A 20,355-nucleotide genomic window follows, 5' to 3' on the forward strand; every position below is an offset into this window, starting at 1 on the left:
CAAAGTGAGGCAGTCACATACAAGTCCATCGACACAGTTGTGGAAGCAGATGAAGCGGTTAATTATCCAACAGAATTTTTGAATTCACTCGATCTGCCAGGGATGCCACCGCACAGACTGCAGTTGAAAATCGGCGTGCTCATTATCATGTTGCAAAATATCAACCAGCCAAAGCTTTGCAACAGCACACGGCTTGCAGTAAAAATTTTAATGAGCAACGTCGTAGAAGCAACAATCTTGACAGGACCTTTCAAAGGTGAAGAAGTCCTCATTCCTTGCATTCCTATGATTCCAATGGATATGCCATTTCAATTTAAGGGATTGCAGTTCCCAATTCGATTGGCGTTTGCAATCGCCATCAACAAAGCTTAGGGCCAATCTTTAGAATTGTGCGGTTTCGATCTAGACATGGATTGCTTCTCACATGGACAATTATATGTTGTGTGATCTAGAGTCAGCAAACCAGACAATCTCTATATCTGCACAGACAATGGAAAAACAAATAATACCCACAAGCATTGTGAAATTAAACATATTAGAAATGTGTGCTTTCTCTTTTCTTTCTTTTCCATTTAACCAGACTGAGCCACAGCAATGCGTGCCGGGTACAGCTAGTATGGAATATCTTGAAAGAGCAAATTTATAGACAGAAAGTAGATTAGAGGTTGCCAGGGACTGGGGAGTGGGGGGCATTGGAAATTATTGATTGATATTAGAGTTACTGTTTGGGATGATGAAAAATCTCTGATTAGAAACAAAGTGGTGTTGGTTGCAAAACACTAAATATAATTAATGCCACTGAATTGTACATTTAAAAAGTGAAAATATATATATTTTAGTCACAGTTGGGTTTTTTTTAACCACATTAAAAAAAAAAGACATATCCCACAATGGCATACACTTCACCCACTAACATGACTGAAATATAAAAGATAACAAGTGTTGGCCAGGATGTGGAGAAAAGTAGAACTTTTGTACATTGCTGACGGATTTGTAATATACTGTAGCCCTTTGGAAAACAGTTTGGAAGTTCCTCAAAATAATAAGCATAGAGTTATCATATGACGTGGTGATTCCAATCATAGGTATGGTCCCATAAGAAATGAAAACGTGTCCACAGAAGATTTTTACGCTAAGGCTCACATTTACATTATTTATGATAACGCAGAATGGAAACAGCCAAATTTCCATCAATTGATGAATCGTAAAGAACCAAAAGTGGTACATGTATGCAATGGAATATTATTCAGCCATAAAAAGGAATAAGCCTATGGAGGGAGAAACATTTTACAGCCATTTTGTATGTGCTTAAAAACAAAGTCTAAAAACAAGGTTTTGAAATTAAAAAGTTATGAAGTACTGATTCATGCTGCACTGTGGATGAGCCTTGAAAACATGTTAAGTGACAAAAAAGGCCACATACTCATTTTACGGAAATATCCAGAATAGGCAAAACCGTAGATGACAGAAAGTAGATTAGTTGTTGCTTCAGGTTAGGAGGAGAAAATGAGAAGTGAATGCTGTTTGTTGATACTGGGTTTCTTTCTGGGGTGATGAAAATGTTCTGAAATATAGTTAATAATGGCTGTACAATTTTTTGAATATACTAAAAACTACTGAATTGTGTACTTTAAAACAAATTTTATCATATATCGTATATGAATTATATCTTAATTTAAAAATATCCCCAAAAAGCTCATTAATAATTTTTATATCAATTATGTTGAAATGATAATTTTGGCTATACAGAGTTAAAGTACATTATTAAAATTAATTTCACCAGTTTCTTTTTACATTTTTAATATGGCTATTAGAAAATATAAAATGGGCCTTACCTGTGGTGGCGCAGTGGATAAAGTGTCGACCTGGAATGCTGAGGTCGCCGGTTCAAAACCCTGGGCTTGCCTGGTCAAGGCACATATGGGAGTTGATGCTTCCTGCTCCTCCCCCTGTTCTCTCTCTCTCTCCCCTCTCTGTCTAATAAAAATGAATAAATAAAATCTAAAAAAGTAAATAAATTTTGGCCTGACCTGTGGTGGCGCAGTGGATAAAGCATCGACCTGGAAATGCTGAGGTCGCCGGTTCAAAACCCTGGGCTTGCCTGGTCAAGGCACATATGGGAGTTGATGCTTCCAGCTCCTCCCCCCTTCCTTCTCTCTGTCTCTCTCTCTTTCCTCTCTCTGTCTCTCTCTCTCTCTCTCCTCTCTAAAAATGAATAAATAAAAAAAAATAAAAAAAATAAAAAAAAGAAAAAAAAAAAGAAAATATAAAATGAAATGTATGGCTTGTATTATATTTCCATTGGACAGTCCTGATTTAAAGGTTGTAAACTGTCCCAAATGACCAGTATGAGAAACATAGTGACTTAGGGTATTTGTTTTTAACAAATCACCTGTAATCATATATATATGGGGAAATACAATTTTTTCAGTAAATATTGGTCATAGTACTGTTTAAGGCAGCGAGTCCACTAACCATAAATTTCTATGGATATATAGTTAGAGAAATGCTTTTTTTGTGTCTAGATAATCTTTATGTATTTGCCATTGGCACTATAATAAGACCCATATAGTAGTTATTAATTTACATTTCTAAATACTAGCTTCACTTGACAAGTATTCTAGTTACTGGGTAGAGTTAGAATCATTGTTATTCTTTAATCCAGTTTAATTTTTCCTTCAAGTAGCTCCCTGGTTCATTCTCACTGCTCCTTTCCTTTGACTCATTTCTCTATCTACCCTCAAAAGAACTGAGGAGATAACTTTGCAGTTTTATTTTTCCTTTAAGACAGTGGTCCCCCACCTTTTTTGGGCCACCGACCGGTTTAATGTCAGAAAATATTTTCATGAACCGGCCTTTAGGGTGGGACGGATAAATGCATCACGTGACCGAGACAAGCGTCAAGAGTGAGTCTTAGACGGATGTAACAAAGGGAATCTGGTCATTTTTAAAAAATAAAACATTGTTCAGACTTAAATATAAATAAAACAGAAATAGGCCCTGGCCGGTTGGCTCAGCGGTAGAGCGTTGGCCTGGCTTGCGGGGGACCCGGGTTCGATTCCCGGCCAGGGCACATAGGAGAAGCGCCCATCTGCTTCTCCACCCCCCTTCCTTCCTCTCTGTCTCTCTCTTCCCCTCCTGCAGCCGAAGCTCCATTGGAGCAAAGATGGCCCGGGCGCTGGGGATGGCTCCTTGGCCTCTGCCCCAGGTGCTAGAGTGGCTCTGGTCGGCAGAGCGACGCCCCGGAGGGGCATAGCATTGCCCCTGGTGGGCGTGCTGGGTGGATCCCAGTTGGGCGCATGCGAGAGTCTGTCTGACTGTCTCTCCCTGTTTCCAGCTTCAGAAAAATACAAAAAAAATAAATAAATAAAATAAATAAATAAACAGAAATAATGTAAGTTATTTATTCTTTCTCTGAGGACCGGTACCAAAAGGCCCACGGACCGGTACCGGTCCGCAGCCCGGGAGTTGGGGACCACTGCTTTAAGAGATCTACTGATTTGCCATGAGACAAATCATTGTTTCATTGTTTCTGATAAATGGAATAGGATAAGACAGGTTTATTAAAACATAAAGCTATCCATTTTATGTTAAATTTCAAAGAAGATTCAAGAAAATTTATATATATATATTTTTATTTATTGATTTATTTTAGATTTTTATTTATTTGTTTTTAGAGAGAGAGAGAGAAGGGGGGAGGAGCAGGAAGCATCAACTCCCATATGGGCCTTGCCCAGTTGCAAGCCCAGGGCTTTGAACCATCGACCTCAGTGTTCCAGGTCGACGCTTTATCCATGTGCCACCACAGGTCAGGGAAAGAGAAAAATTCTTCAGAGAGTTGCTAGGATAACAGGGTGCTTCTAGAATGTTAGGAGGTAGTGGTCCCTCGAGGTATTTGTGAAGAGAAGGAGGATTCTGAACCTCTTGGTAAAATATAAATTAGTGGACCAGGAGTCAGTATATTCTCTATCTACCCTCAGAAGAACTGAGGAGATAACTTTGCAGTTTTATTTTTCCTTTAAGAAAGTGGTCCCCACCTTTTTTGGGCCACTGACCGGTTTAATGTCAGAAAATATTTTCATGGACCGCCTTTAGGGTGGGACGGATAAAGGTATCACGTGACCGAGACAAGCGTCAAGAGTGAGTATAAATAGGTTTTTGAGTCCTTCCTAACTGTATGATCATTCTTAAGTCACTGGCCATCAGTTGACGATAGTCCCTGCTGCTGCGTGTCATTCTCCTGGGCACTCCCTCTTAGGCTTTAGAGTTGGGGATACTTACATGTTTGCTTACTTGAGTCCCTGTGATCTTTTTTGTTTTTCTAAGCTGGACTGCTTGTTTTGAAAGATCCTTGTCCTTGCCTACAGATAACTTTAAGACTTGGAAGAAGCCTGTGCATGCTCTGCAAACTGACCAGTCTGTTTCCTCATTTCTAAAGTCAGAAGGTTAGATTAGATCAGCAGTTCTCAACCTGTGGGTTGTGACCCCGGTGGGGTTCGAACGACCAAAACACAAAACACAGGGGTCACCTAAAGCCATCGGAAAATACATATTAGGCGACCCCTGTGTTTTGTGTTTTGGTCGTTCGACTCCCGCTGGGGTCGCGACCCACAGGTTGAGAACCGCTGGATTAGATAATCAGGTGTTCTGTCTAGCTCTAAGTGTTGTTTTCTTCTAGGTACAGTGTTAGCAGTGAGAAATTAGGAGACTGATGCATGTATCTTCTAGAGCAGTGGTCCCCAACCCCCGGGCCATGGACCGGGACCGGTCCATGGGCCATTTGGTACCGGTCCTCAGAGAAAGAATAAATAACTTACATTATTTCCATTTTATTTAAATTTAAGTCTGAACAATGTTTTATTTTTAACAAATGACCAGATTCCCTCTGTTACATCCGTCTAAGACTCACTCTTGATGCTTGTCTCGGTCATGTGATACATTTATCCGTCCCACCCTAAAGGCCGGTCCGTAAAAATATTTTCTGACATTAAACCCGTCTGTGGCTCAAAAAAGGTTGGGGACCACTGCTCTAGAGGTCAAATATTGTTCATAGGGATAATAAAATCTTATTTATTGATGTAACATTGAATTTTACAGTCATTCTGATATTGTAAGGCAATTGTTTTCTTAGAATGTATTCAGGTTTTTGGAATAAGACACATATATAAAAATACACCTAACTGAAGAGAGCTCTTTGTTGATGAATTTTTCTATCCTTTCCTTTATAGTGTCCTGCTATAGACTATACTAGACACACACTTGATGGTGCTGCATGTCTTCTGAATAGCAATAAGTATTTTCCAAGCAGGTAAACAAAACTTTTAAACATGGTATTAAACTTTTTTGGATGTAATTGAAAGATTGTTGTTTTTAAAACTAAAAGTAGGTTTCCAGTTAATGTATTATATTCTTTAAATTTTTTTATTAATTCAAGTTTTAAAATTAGGGTTATAGCTAAACTAAAAGTAGCAGGACATAGCTCCCAAAGCTCACAGGCCAGTTCAGTCAAGGGTAGTCCCTACTGCTGTGTATCATTGTCCAGGGCTTTCTCTTTGATGCTTAAGAAGGGATATGTACACATTTGCTTACTTGAATCGCTATTATAAGTCAGTCTCCTCTTAAACCAGGGGTCTCAAACTCGCGGCCCGCCCACCAATTTTGTGCGGCCTGCAGACTAATCAAACTTCGTGGATTAGTCTGTGGGCCAGTCTGCGGGCCACACAAAATTGGTGGGCGGGCTGCATGCGGCCCGCGGGCCGCGAGTTTGAGACCCCTGTCTTAAACTAAAGAGCAGAATTTCCTTAATTGAACTGATCATTAAGGATTCCATAGCCTTGCCTATTACAATCCTCATCAAATAAAGTCTGGGAAGAAGCTTGTGTATACTGTAATATATAATTGATGAGGTTTGTGATTGGTCTTTTATTCTTTACCAGGTAGATTGATTTGGAAATTTTATTTCTCTCCAAATATCATTAACTCCAAAGAGCTCACATAAAGTAGGTAAAAAAAAATATTGGATTTTGCCTCAGTATCCTATATAAATTTTTTTTTAAAGTATCAGGAATATGGAAGCAATTTACACTGTTCTTTTTGGGTTTTTTTTTTGTTTTTTTTTTCCATTTTTCTGAAGCTGGAAACAGGGAGAGACAGTCAGACAGACTCCCGCATGCGCCCGACCGGGATCCACCCGGCACGCCCACCAGGGGCGGTGCTCTGCCCATCCTGGGCGTTGCCATATTGCGACCAGAGCCACTCTAGCGCCTAAGGCAGAGGCCACAGAGCCATGCCCAGCGCCCGGGCCATCTTTGCTCCAATGGAGCCTTGGCTGCGGGAGGGGAAGAGAGAGACAGAGAGGAAAGCGCGGCGGAGGGGTGGAGAAGCAAATGGGCGCTTCTCCTATGTGCCCTGGCCGGGAATCGAACCTGGGTCCTCCGCACGCTAGGCTGCTACTTTTTGGGGTTTTTTTTGTATTTTTCTGAAGTTGGAAACGGGGAGGCAGTCAGACAGACTCCCGCATGCGCCCGACCGGGATCCACCCGGCATGCCCACCAGGGGGTGATGCTCTGCCCATCTGGGGCGATGCTCTGTTGCAGCCAGAGCCATTCTAGCACCTGAGGCAGAGGCCATGGAGCCATGCTCAGCGCCCAGGCCATCTTTGCTCCAATGGAGCCTTAGCTGTGGGAGGGGAAGAGAGAGACAGAGCTGAAGGAGAGGGGGAGGGGTGGAGAAGTAGATGGGCGCTTCTCCTGTGTGCCCTGGCCTGAATTGAACTCGGGACTCCTGCATGCCAGGCCGACGCTTTTCAAAAATAAAAATGAATCAAGTTGTATAGAATAATTCAGTAATTCTTTTTTTAAAAATTAATTTTTTACAGAGACAGTGAGTCAGAGAGAAGGATAGACAGGGACAGACAGACAGGAACGGAGAGAGATGAGAAGCATCAATCATCAGTTTTTTGTTGCGCGTTGCAACACCTTAGTTGTTCATTTATTGCTTTCTCATACGTGCCTTGACCGCGGGCCTTTAGCAGACCGAGTAACCCGTTGCTGGAGCCAGCAACCTTGGGTTCAAGCTGGTGGGCTTTTGCTCAAACCAGATAAGCCCGCACTCAAGCTGGCGACCTCGGGGTCTCGAACCTGGGTCCTCTGCATCCCAGTCCGACGCTCTATCCACTGTGCCACTGCCTGGTCAGGCAGTAATTCTTCTTAGTAGTTGTTTTTTTTAGTGAGGGAGACAGAAAATGGAACAGACAGGAAGGGAGAGAGATGAGAAGCATCAATTCTTCATTTTGGCACCTTAGTTCATTGATTACTTTCTTATAGAGCCATTGACCCCTTGCTCAAACCAGCAACCTTGGGCTTCAAGCCATCAACCATGGGTTATATCTATGATCCTACGCTCAAGCCAGCAACCCTGCGCTCAAGCCGAGTGAGCCTGCACTCAAGCTGGTTACCTCAGGGTTTTGAACCGGGGTCCTCAGCTTCCCAGGCCGAAGCTCTGTCCACTGTGCCAACTGCCTGGTTAGCCTCCTTTTAGTAGTTTTAATCATCTCTAGAGAACAAAGAGGCCTGACTTGTGGTGGCGCAGTGGATAAAGCACCGACCTGGAATGCTGAGGTTGCCGGTTTGAAACTCAGGGCTTGCTTGGTCAAGGCACATATGGGAGTTGATGCTTCCTGTCCTCCCCATCCCTTCTCTATGCTCTCTAAAATGAATAAATAAAATCTTTAAAAAAAAAAAAAAAAAAGAGAACAAAGAATTAATGCCGTGTGTGTATGTTTTAGTAAGCTTTGACTTGTCAGGGATTTGTTTTAATTTCATTAAACTGCAAGGTTTTAAAATCTGTGATACTGAATTTCTTAGACACTGTGGTTACATAGAAAGCGCCTTGGCCCAGGAGTGGACAGGGATTGTAGTCCTGTTCTTGCCACGTGCTAGCACTTTGACCTTGGACTGGGAACTTATTTTCCCTGGGTGTCTGTTTCCACACTTGTGAACTGAGAATATTGGAATATATTGTTCCTAAGATCTGTCCAGCTCTATGAATCTGTGATTTCTGTTTCTAGGGTTAGCATAAAGGAATCATCTGTAGCAAAACTAGGATCAGTATGCCGTAGGATTTACAGAATATTTTCACATGCTTATTTTCATCATCGACAGATATTTGATGAATATGAAGTAAGTATATTTTACTTATTAACCTGATGCATCCTTATCAGAATGACAGTAATGCATGCTGATATTATATCTAGTTTTTTTGGGTTTGGGTAGTAAATTAAAATAACACTTTTCTTTGTTCTTTACAGAATGAAACATTTTTGTGTCATCGGTTTACTAAATTTGTGATGAAATATAATTTGATGTCCAAGGATAACCTGATTGTACCAATTTTAGAAGAGGAAGTTCAGAATTCAGTTTCTGGGGAAAGTGAAGCATGAAGGGAATCATATAGAAAAAATTTACTGATCGCATAATTAACATTAATTATGTACTGTATATGTATCATTTTAGACACATCAATCATGTATCCATATTATAGCCTCTTTGTTTAGTATAGATTTTTGTATGCTGAGTTTTAAAATGGGAAATACTTTTTAAGTTATTCATGGGCTGTATATTCACTGGTGTGGCACTCATGGTTTTTAAATGAGATTAGTAGTATCTGTTTATAATGCCTGTTAATAAAAAAATTTACAGTTTGGTAAAATTGCTGCTAAACAATCATTGGATCACAATCCTCATCAGATAAACCTATCTATAGAAAGATGAGTGAGCTTGAGGTTTCACACAAGCCATTTAGTAAAGAAATAGTAATGTTTTCCTTTAGTTTTACCCGAGTTTAGATAGTCTAGAAAATTCTGTAGTACATAGTTTAGTCTTTACTATTCACTTTTCACAAATGAGATAGAAGTGTTTTAAATTTCTGTTTATAGTTTTTGATACACATATATGATTATGTGTATATCCAAGTACAAATCAAATGAAACATTAGTAATACTGACATAATCTTAATACTACATAAAGTATATTCTAGACCCACATACTTGGAAAGGGTTTACCTTTTTGCAACAGTGGACTGTTACATAACTGGTGATAATGTTAAGGTGCGTACGTAATGTTCCCTCTGGAAACCTACCTGTCCTTTCCTTCATTCCCCTTAATTCCCTCCCCAATCTACATTAGCTGAGAAGCTTTTCACCAGACTGTGATAAGTGGTGGCTTATACCTATTTATATTGTATTAACTGCTTACAGATTATACCTCATATTAGCAATTACACTACAGGAAAAATGTTTTGGCATAGGCTCTTATCTTTGTTTTGCAATATTGTTTAACTACGTGGAAAACAGTTTCTTAAACAGTTTGACTTTCTGTTAATAATACTAATCTTTTCATCTAACCATCAAGGCATCATTTAAATTGAGTTAGAAAAATACCGTAGTATTTATTTTATGACGCCTCCCTGCAAAGTTTATGTTTGAATTATATGCATATGTGATACTTGAATGCAGTAATTTACAGGTTCCAAGGATGTTGGTGCATGGTCATACATTTTTTGAACTTTGTTATAGTTCAATAACTAACAAGAATTCAGCTGCAGATTTTACAATCTTATAATTTACTGAGTGAAGTTTTTAACAACACTGGAGGTCTGATCGCTAAACTGTAATGAGGCACTAAAGGTAAAAAATTGTACATGTAGTGAAGAAAATATATTAATCCATCTCTTGAACAGAGTTAAACATGGAATTTATTTAAAATTATTATTTTGAAATGAAGATGAAAATGTATCTTACTGGATTGGTTTTTTTAATTTGAGGAAATATTTTATATAATGAAACAAAGTAGTACAGCAAAAATGTGGGAAAGAGTAGCATACTGAGAGGTATATACTTCCGCCGTTCCAAGCCTGCCGGTATATGTCATTTTGGAAGAGCGCTCTACTAGCAGCCAGTCATTACTTAACCCCAAACCCCAACTATTTTTTAAGAAGTTTTATGGTCATAGTGAAATTTGAAATTATACATTTATATTAATGTCACTATAAACCAATGGTAATATTAATTTTACATGAACTTGCTAAATATCGAGAGACTAAACTACTAAGTTAATAAATTATATGTAGCAATGTAGCTGTTCTTTCTAGCTGGTGTCTCAGTGGCTTTCTGTTGCAGTGGCTGGGTTAGCAATCTGGCTAAGTATTTTGAAACACATTTTGAATAACATGGCTTAGTGTAATGGGAAAATAAAATATATATTTTTTATTTTTTATTACCCATTCCATCTTCCCTGTGCTGTTTGGAATTAATCATAAAACACAAACAAAAAACCCCCGAGGAAATACAGTTTGTATTTTGCTTTTGTATTCATACTGACATCTTTTTTTTACTCATTGCCTGTGAAATTGACTCACTATACTAGGTAGACCTAAATGGAACAGTTACTGTTTTTCCTTAATACTGTTTTCAGACTTTTGAAAATATACATGTATTTAAGTGGTATGGAAAAAATTAATGACCCTGGCAAACCATTGATTTATAAAGTAAGGGTTCTAAGAAGAGGGGAATAGAAAATTCAGTTCTGTATAACGAGGAAGTTAAGCTACACTTTTTGTTTGGATTACCAGTATAGATCCAAAAGTTAAAGTTTTCTTTCATGAAATTATTTTGACTATATTATCAATTCACTCTTTTTCTTCTATCACATATGGAAAAGTAGCTAACTTAATTTATGTTTCCATAAGTATCCATGACCTTTTGTGTGTGTGCGTTTTCTTTTCTCTGACTTGAGGATACATTTGCAATTCTAGAAGTTTCTCAATTAAATTCGTAATACGGTTACAGATTTTATTATCAGAATAGCATTAAAAATCTGTGATTACGTTGTTAGCAAGGACTGTGCTATGTTTTAAATACATTTACTGAGTAATGCCAAATTTATTGTAAATAGAATTAATTATTTGTTCTCTGTATACATTGTCCTACTCACTATAGGAGAGCACCTTTTTACCTGAAGGCTTCCTATAATTTTATTTGCGCAGTTAAATTCTACATTTTATTATATACATTGTTTTGCATACTTGGATGTGCTAAAGGTTTCTTGGTGTAATTCTCCCATGCTATGTAGTTCTTCCATGCTATGTTTTAGTAAAAGTAGTTCATTTTCATTTCTTTATCTTTTTTTATTGATTGATTTTAGAGAGATAGAGAAAGTAAAGGACAGGGAGGGAGGGGGGAAGCATTCATTTGTTGCTTAGTTGTGTGTTCATTGTGCCCTGGCCAGAACTGAACATGCAACCTTGGTGTTTCAGGAGGACCCTCTAACCAACTGGGCTAACCAACCTGGGCAATTTTTGTTTCTTAAATGCAGCTAATTGTTAACTAAGCAGACACTACAGATGTATTATTAGTACAACACATTTAACAGCTTATTTGAGATGATCAAAACATCTAAATGTTTTTCTGAAAAAATATGCATTATTAGTGGAGTACACTATAAAACCAGATGATATCAAGTGAATCTGCTAGAGCAGCAATTTCAACCGGTGTGCTTCAAAAATTTTTAAATATTGCAATACCTAACTATTTATTAAGGGACACTGACCTCTTTTCGTTTCTTACATTGTCAAATAAGGAAAGGACAACAGCCAATGCCATACCATCAAGTGTGAATTAATCAAAATCACACTTTTTTTTTTTTTTTTTGGCAGATTGGTAAAAATTACGTTTTGGTGTGCTACAGATTTTTTTTTATTTTTATACAGAGACAGAGCGAGAGTCAGAGGGATAGATAGGGACAGACAGGAACGCAGAGAGATGAGAAGCATCAATCATCAGTTTTTTGTTGTGGCACTTTAGTTCATTGATTGCTTTCTCATATGTGCCTTGACCGCGGGCCTTCAGCAGACTGAGTAACCCCTTGCTTGAGCCAGCGACCTTGGGTCCAAGCTGGTGAGCTTTGCTCAAACCAGATGAGCCCGCGCTCAAGCTGGCGACCTCGGGATCTCGAACCTGGGTCCTCCGCATCCCAGTCCAACACTCTATCCACTGCGCCACCACCCAGTCAGGCTGTGCCACAGAATTTTGATAATTAGTTTATACCATGGGGTGAAAATGGTTGAAAATTGCTAGACGTAGTAGGTTATATTACTCACTTAAAAGATTCATGTAGGGGCCTCATTTTTTAATATTTGGGATGCATATTTTAAAAGTTATTTTATGTGGGCTGGGAATCTAATGTAATTAAGCAAATACTAAATTTCATAATAACCTAAATGTCTAAGAAATGCAGTTGACCTGAAATTCTTTTTTTTTTTTTTTTTTTTTTTTTTTTTTACAGAGAGAGGGATAGACAGTGACAGACACACAAAGGGAGAGAGATGAGAAGCATCAATCATTAGTTTTTCGTTGCGCATTGCGACACCTTAGTTGTTCATTGATTGCTTTCTCATATGTGCCCTGACCATGGGCCTTCAGCAGACTGAGTAACCCCTTGCTCGAGCCAGCGACCTTGGGTCCAAGCTGGTGAGCTTTTGCTCAACCAGATGAGCCCGTGCTCAAGCTGGAGACCTCGGGGTCTCGAACCTGGGTCCTCCGCATCCCAGTCCGACACTCTTATCCACTGCGCCACCGTCTGGTCAGGCTGACCTGAATTTCAATCCATGAAGGTAGTATGTCAAGTGTCTGATATTGATTCTAGGACCAATTATAGCATCAGCATTCAAAATTAGTAAGATAACTCATTTTTTAAAATGAAAGCATTTTATCCTAATCTGATTTCTACTATGAATCTTGGTAAAAGCAGTTTATAATTCCATTAACAGTATATTTACCACTTTATTTTGGGTGGGCCTCATGAGAGCCATCTCTAACTTGTACAACAATTAGAAATTTTCATCTACATTTATATTTGCTGATTTTAATATTTTGGTTTTTCTTAGTATTAAAAAGTTAATTTTTTAAAAAACGCTTTATACTTTGTTCTAAAAATAAGAGGTTGAATCAACTAGAAACAGTAGGATTCTATCCTCATATTTTCCATTGTTTCCTTCAGAGATAAGATTCAGGGGAGTTAAGGGGCACCCAGAGAGGAGGAGGGTATTGTCATTATTGCACTGGGAAACTTGGTGCCCCCTTCTCCTAATTCCAGTGATTCAATAGAATTCTTTTGATTTTTGTGGGTCAAGTCCTACTTAACTGCCCTAAAAAATGGCATTGTGTTTTAAAAACCAGGTGTATATATAGAGATTATGCTTGCCATGATTTGGGTAGTAGTTAAACCACATTAAATATTTGGTGCTTTTGGTTTTTTAAACATTTTATAAAATGCAGATCTTGGACTTATTATTGAGAGACCATATTAATGACTTTGTTTTGTTTCTAGTGTCCAGTTTAGTAAATTACCACAAGTTTAGTGGTTTAAAACAATGTAATTTTATTCTCTGACGAACTTGAAATCAGTTTTAATGGGCTCAAGTTAGGTTCCTGGTTCTTTCTAGAGTCTCCAGGGAAGAATCTGTTCCTTGCTTCTTGCTGCTGTTGGCTGCTGGCAGCTGCTGGCATTCTTTGGCTTGTGGCTGCATCATTCTAGTCTATACCTCCATGATCACATTGCTTTCTCCTTTAGTGTATCTCTTTCTGCTGAATCTGGGCTTCTAAAAGCTTTTCATCAGTTATGGAAACTACTGGGAAATGTAGGTGATGAGGTAAAAGGTACATTTTTTCAAATGAGTAAATAGTAATTGTAGCCAGCATTTTCTCAGCGGAAGATAAATCTGGCAATGGCAAGAACATTGTGCTCTAAGGTAAGTTCCCAGGGGAAGGAGTGTGTGGGGCATATCATCTACTCCCAGGGTTGCTGATGATGGCGAAGGCTACCTAGTGCAAAATGAGGAAGGAGGGTGCTCAGCTGACGCTGCCTCTAACCAGCTTTGTTGCCAGAGTTGTTTTAATGTGGGGGCCTATTTGAGATATGTTGAATCCCACAGTGTGATGGAATTCAGAAGCCTTGTTTTATGAGACTCTTTGTGAAGACATATAACTGTGGCATTGAAGATAACCCTTTAGTAGTTTGGTTTGATTTGATTGAAGGAAATCAGGTAAATTCTAATAGGTTTGTAATGTTTCGCTTCCTTTCAGAGTGAGGCTGCTGCCATTGCAGATTTTCCAAGTGCATCCTCAGATGGGTATGGGTGGAAATTGCTATTTAGATTTTCTTTTCTGAAAACATGAGTATGCCCCATTACTTTCAGGCACTTAGTGGGAAGAGTAATTTTTTTGCCAGCAGGTATTTTCAGCCACACACACACACACACACACACACACACACACACACTAGATTGAGGAGCATATTTGTGTGGGTACATTATAGATATTAAATGCAGCCTTTATATCACCACTCTTGAATTACTTGTGTTTGCTTTATTTGGGGAACTGAATCTAAAGAGTTGGCAACTTCCTAGTACAATTAAAAGAGCTCCATTGTGCTGGTATTATTTAACAAATCCCAAGCAAAAAAATAAAAATATATTCCACACTAGGAAAGGAATCTTAGGGATCGTTGAGTTAAGCCCTCCTTTCCTGTCTTCTTTTACAGATTTAAAAACAAAATAAAAACTCCAACGAGCTAAGGCCATAGAGATGAAATGATTGTTCAGAACTCCCATAGATCATGCAGAACCGGGGCCTCAACTCCCTGCATAGTGGAAGTTAAAGTAGAAGAGGTGAAGAAGGAAAAGTTCATCTGATGGGGCCTAGGAAACCTCATCCCCTCCCATATGATTTCTCAGTAGTACCAGTACTATAGAGATCATGTACTATCAGGTAATCTCCATTCTTTAAACACTCAAGTTAACTTGTGTGTTAGAATTCTGTGTGTAAGCCCAAAAGTGTATCTTGTGGGCCAGAGCTTAACATTGCGGTCATCTGAGTCTCTGGGAGTAGGTTAGAGTTTAGGAGTTGTGTGAAGTCTAGTCATCTAATAAGAGTATTTGGTATGTCAATGTGTAGTACACCAGTAGGGATGTTTGGGGACTTCCAAGATCCCTGACTTATTTCCAGGAGTATCTTAATCACTTCTGTGATTTTGGCTGATTATAAACAGTCCCTTGTCCTGCTTACAATTCTAAATTTAAAAATAGGCCAGTCATCAACTGGCTAAAATCCCACTTGCCTTTAGCTTTTATTAACTAATTTACAAGTATGCCAGAAGTTTCACAATGTACTCATTCTTCCCTGAGGCCTCCTATACAACCAAGTACTAACTTGGTGGATTTCTCAAGTTGGACCCAGATGTGCTGCTTTGCGTCAGAATTGCCCCTTGCAGTTGTCACTCAGTCCTCACCTCTTTTTGTGTGTGTGTGTGTGTGTCAGAGACAGAGAGTCAGAGAGAGGGACAGATAGGGATAGACAGGAAGGGAGAGAGATGAGAAACATCAATTCTTCCTTGCGGTTCCTTAGTTGTTCATTGATTGCTTTCTCATATGTGCCCTGACAGGGGGGAGGGGCTACAGCACAGCAAGTGATCCCTTGCTTGAGCCAGCGACCTTGGGCTCAAGCTGGTGAGCCTTGCTCAAACCTGCTGAGCCTGGGCTCAAGCTGGCGACCTCAGGGTCTCAAACCTGGGTCCTCCGCGTCCCAGTCTGATGCTCTGCGCTACCGCCTAGTCAGGCAGCCCTCACCTCTTTTTATGCATCAAGTGATCTAATTAAAATAGAAAATTTAGTTCATGATAATCTAGATCCAATTGAGTGAATAAATTGAAAAATTGTTAGCTATTAATACAGATGACATATATCGTTTCTCTTAGAAGTCTTTCTAATATATTTTTATCATGTCTAGTTAAATCATTTTAAAGACTATGATGATGGAAGTAAATTAGAAAGTATAGTTTACATCTATGTAAACAGCACAGCTTTCTGGAGGCTAGAAATGAGAGAATAAAGAAAATGTGATATTTGTGACATTAAAAGGAGAGGAATAAATTATGGAAAAGTGTATCTTTTATTATAGGTTTTTAGTTTCTCCCTAAGTAAATTTGGAATATCTTACAATTTATAGTTTTTAAATTCTCTGATGTTAAAAAGTACCTTCTGTCTAGTTGAAGAGGCTGTAAGTCTTGGCAACAACCTCTATTAAAACATCCTTTTTTCTTATTCACATTAATAAGTATTTCCTAAGTTATATTCACATGTTGTCCATTTAGCAATCAATGAAGATTTCTCTTTGGTGCTATATTTATCTGTAGTTATTGTGAACACCTGATGATAGTTAAATGTATTAATACAACAAGATTTAAAATAACTGGTGATGATTTGTGGGAATTGGGAAGAGAAGGACTTTTCAAGCATTACTTGGAGCAGGGGGAAATGTAGAAAGATGAATGCAAAATCAACTTTTTAGTTATTGGTGAGAGGATTATGGATGAAATAAATGCGGTTCTTTATTTCTGAATAAGATGCCAACTTTTAGAGCAAGGGTAGAGACTAAGTCCTTGTTATTTTGATTAAATGCCAGTTTCCAGATATAGTGCAATCACTGTGGGAAGGACCCATCAATTGAGACTGGAAAACTCAGATCTAACAGGATATTAACAAGTAGAATGTGACCGAATTGATTGGTGTCACATTTCTGAGGCTTTCGGAGAGGCCACAGTCTGTGAAGTGAGAGGTGTTAAGTGTCAGAAGGAGGGGCTTTTTGGGTGTGCCTTTCTGGCTGTCAAGACCTTCCAAATCTTAAGGTGTCACATCCTCTGCCACCCCTCAGACTCAGACTCCACTCATTTGCAAGACTCTAGGGTTCACCAGTACCTTAGAGCTCATTATATACTCATTCAAAAATAAAAATCATCTCTTTAAAACAAAGGATAATGTGAAAAGGCCAACATGGTGGCCTGGCAAAAGGAGTCTCACATGGAGGGCAACAGATAGGCATGTATTTCTCTTAATGCAATGCTTTCTTGATCTACAGGAGGGGAAGTTTTCACCTTGTGAGTTCTCTATTGCCTACTCTCTTCCAGTTCCTGTGATATCCTGTACCTACTGGATAAGGCCCCATCTGTCCCCCTAATCTCTGACCCTGGCTCAACCATCTGCTCTGCACTGAGATCCTCTGCCCTGATCATCACAAGTTTCTGTACTTTTAAGATCTTTGTAGATACCAGATTCTATCCACATAAGACCAAGGATATTAAAATGTAGCCCCATTTTGCAGTAAATATAATTTTTATACTTAAATTTGAATAACTTTTTATAATTGATCTTCAACATTGGGTTCTCTTTTGGTTATTTAGTTGACTATGGTTTCTTGTCAGTCATCACATATTCTTTGGAATTCCTTTGAATTGAGAAAAGCTAATTTACAAATTATTTTTAACAAGTGACATTTTTATAATTATGAAATGTATAGATTTTTATAGCTATTTAATTATTTCAGTTTTGCAGTTTTCACATTTTAGAGCTAACATATTGTTTAACTGTTCTCTCAAATTTTTGGGACCACTGAATAGTTCATAGGTCCTCATATTTAGAATGATCTGCTTATAATTTTATAACATAAGCACATACTGTTATTAGAAATAAGTATTTTTTGCTCAGGGAAGGCTTCCCTTATAGTACTCCAGCCCACTGGGAACTACCAGTGTCACATGGAAGAAACCTAATTAAGACACAAACTGATGTCAAGAGGAAGAGGGGGAGGCCTGCCAAGGGAGGCAAAGAAGACCTGAATCTCCTTTCTTAGTTTTTATTGACCAGAAGCAGAACAGAGGTAACAGAATTACAGGGGAGGGAGACCAGGTGATAAGGGGAAAGAATAATTAAGGGCCATTTTGCTGACATGGAGAAAGGGCTAATTTGGGTCAGTACATTCTTTTTCTTTTGCTAATTAACAAGCACAAAGGAAGGGGCAATCTAGAACCTCTAGGCTAATTTTTGAAAGCCTGTTCACATGGATTCCTTTGTGTCTGCACAAAGGTCACTCACACAGTTTCTCTTGGTGTTTGCATCCAAGGGACATTCTCTCAGGGCTTTTAACTAAAGTTCCCCAGTCCAAGTCTTAGAGGGCTCAAGGTTAGATGGGTGATTCCCTACATTCCCTGACCTTAGATTTGTCTGTTACATGTGCTACTAACAAACGTTGCTTCCTATAAGAGTATTTCCCTGTACTGTACTACGATTACATAGTTATTTTTTTTTTTTTTTAAGATTTTATTTATTCATTATAGAGAGGGGAAAGAGAGAGAGAGAGAGAAGGGGGAGGAGCAGGAAGCATCAACTCCCATATGTGCCTTGACCAGGCAAGCCCAGGGTTTTGAACCGGCGACCTCAGCATTTCCAGGTTCACGCTTTATCAACTGTGCCACCACAGGTCAGGCCACATAGTTATTTCTATTATTACTCATCTACAATCTTTCTTCTCTGTTAGCCTAGTGAGTCCATAAAAGCAAGACTGTCGATTTGCTCTCTAGTCCCTGGCATGGCATCTAAGAGTCAATATAATACTTGTTAAATGACTGAACAGAGAGTGAACCTGCATCCTCTCATAGGGATTCTGTTTTAGGAGGAGGGCTTCATTGTTGTCAAGAGCCTGAGCATTGAAAACTGAGAAGCATTCTTTTTTTGTGTGTGACAGAGAAAGAGAGGGACAGATAGGGACAGGAAGGGAGAGAGATGAGAAGCTTAAATTCTTCATTGCGGCACCTTAGTTCAATGTTTGCTTTCCCATATGTGCCTTGATGGGGGTGGGGGGCTACAGCAGAGTGAGTGACACCTTGCTCAAGCCAGCAACCTTGGGCTCAAACCAGTGATCTTGGGCTTCAAGCCAGCAACCTTTGGGCTCAAGCCAGTGACCGTGGGGTCAAGTTGGATGAGCCTGTGCTCAAGCAGCGACTAAGAGGTTTTGGACCTGTGTCCTCTGTGTCCCCTCTGTCCACACAGATCCCCTCTATCCACTGCGCCACCGCCTGGTCAGGCTGAGAAGCATTCTTAATAAATGTATCTTCCCTCCATCTTTTGTTAAGACTGTCTCCCTTCAGTGTCTGCCTGTAGTGATGGCAGCATGATCTTTGGCAGACACGATTTGTCCTTGGCTGCTTAGCATCTGGTTTTGGGTCTGGCTCTTCTGGAGATCTGTGAACTACCTAATATCCTTAGCAAAGTGCTGATGAATCTTTATTAACCACATATAAATATATTTAAATGTTTGTGAATATTATGTTCAAGTTTTAAAGATGCCCTGTATTTATTCTAGCATGTCCCCAGGCATAATCTTGTTCACCACTCTACAGAGAACTTTGCAAACTTAAAACTGAACCTTTAAAAAAATAAGGGTTTCTATTTATTGAGCACCCAACTAGGTGTCGCAAACTGTGTTAAGTACAGGCCCACAATTTCCTACTTAACCGTCATCCAATTTAACTTGTGTCTGCAGGAACAAGTAGCAGGGTCAGGCTCCGAATTCAGTCCAGGCTCCAAAGATTGGGCATTTCTGAGCATTGTTGCAACTCATCCTTGGAAAACCCGTTTCATTCTCCTATCAGTAGGATTGAGTTAGGCGGCGTGTGTTGGAATGGAGTGGCTTAACCAAATAAAAGTTTTGTTTTTCTTTGTAACAAGACCAGAAGCCAGCAACCCTGGGTTAGTGCAGCAGTTCCAGGGTCCTTCATTGGTCCTCTGTCTTCCCAGTCCGTGGTCCCTGGGACGTGGCCTCCATTCTCAAGGCCAGCTCTTTCATGGTTACAAGAAGGGCCCCCCCCCCCCCCCCCCCGGCTCAACACACTGGCCAACAGTGGTATTTTCAATCTTTTTTAAATTGCTAATTCAATGAGAGAAAAATAAAGGTTTGATGTTTGTTTGTTTTTTTCAGTTTTTTATTAGTGAATTTAAATCTTATGTTTATTGATTTTTTTTAAAATTACCTATTTGTGTCATTTGCAGTTTTTCTACTTGGCTGTATTTTCTATAGACATCTCAGTGTACTTAGAATATTAGCCTTTGTCATTTGATTGTTTCCTGATTTCAGTTTCTGTTTACCTTTTGAGGTTGTTTATAGAGTGTGTTTCTAGGTAACAGTTTAAAACTTTTAGTATTTAGGTACAGTTTATGGCTTCTGGGTTTTGAATTATGTAAGTATTTGCTCATATATTCACTATTTTATAGTTTTGTTTTTTTACATTTAAGTCTTTATTTCATCTGGACAGTATTTTGGAATAAGGAGTGAATCTCATTCAGTTTAACTTGGGTCGTGGCAGTTGTCTTCACATGAAGACGTGGGAAGAAAACATGTCAGACTGCAACTCTCAGAAAGCTGGAAGGTTTATAAACTGGAATTCTAACTAATGCTTTTGGACAGGGTTA

General features: G+C 39.1%; 1 protein-coding gene across 2 annotated transcripts in view; it reads left to right on the forward strand.

Moving 5' to 3' along the window:
• Positions 1-11,169, forward strand: part of LOC136378931 (MOB-like protein phocein) — a 64,251-nt gene extending 53,082 nt beyond the window's left edge. For both annotated transcript variants that reach the window (XM_066346366.1, XM_066346364.1), the window contains 3 exons: positions 5,229-5,308; positions 8,069-8,180; positions 8,309-11,169. In XM_066346366.1, coding sequence (XP_066202463.1) covers positions 5,229-5,308; positions 8,069-8,180; positions 8,309-8,440 — 324 coding nt within the window. In that variant the 3' untranslated portion in view covers positions 8,441-11,169. The remainder of the gene's footprint in view (positions 1-5,228; positions 5,309-8,068; positions 8,181-8,308) is intronic.
• Positions 11,170-20,355: the final 9,186 nt, after the last annotated feature.

Source organism: Saccopteryx leptura, chromosome 7 (genome assembly GCF_036850995.1).
Source record: "Saccopteryx leptura isolate mSacLep1 chromosome 7, mSacLep1_pri_phased_curated, whole genome shotgun sequence".
NCBI classification, from domain to species: Eukaryota; Metazoa; Chordata; class Mammalia; order Chiroptera; family Emballonuridae; genus Saccopteryx; species Saccopteryx leptura.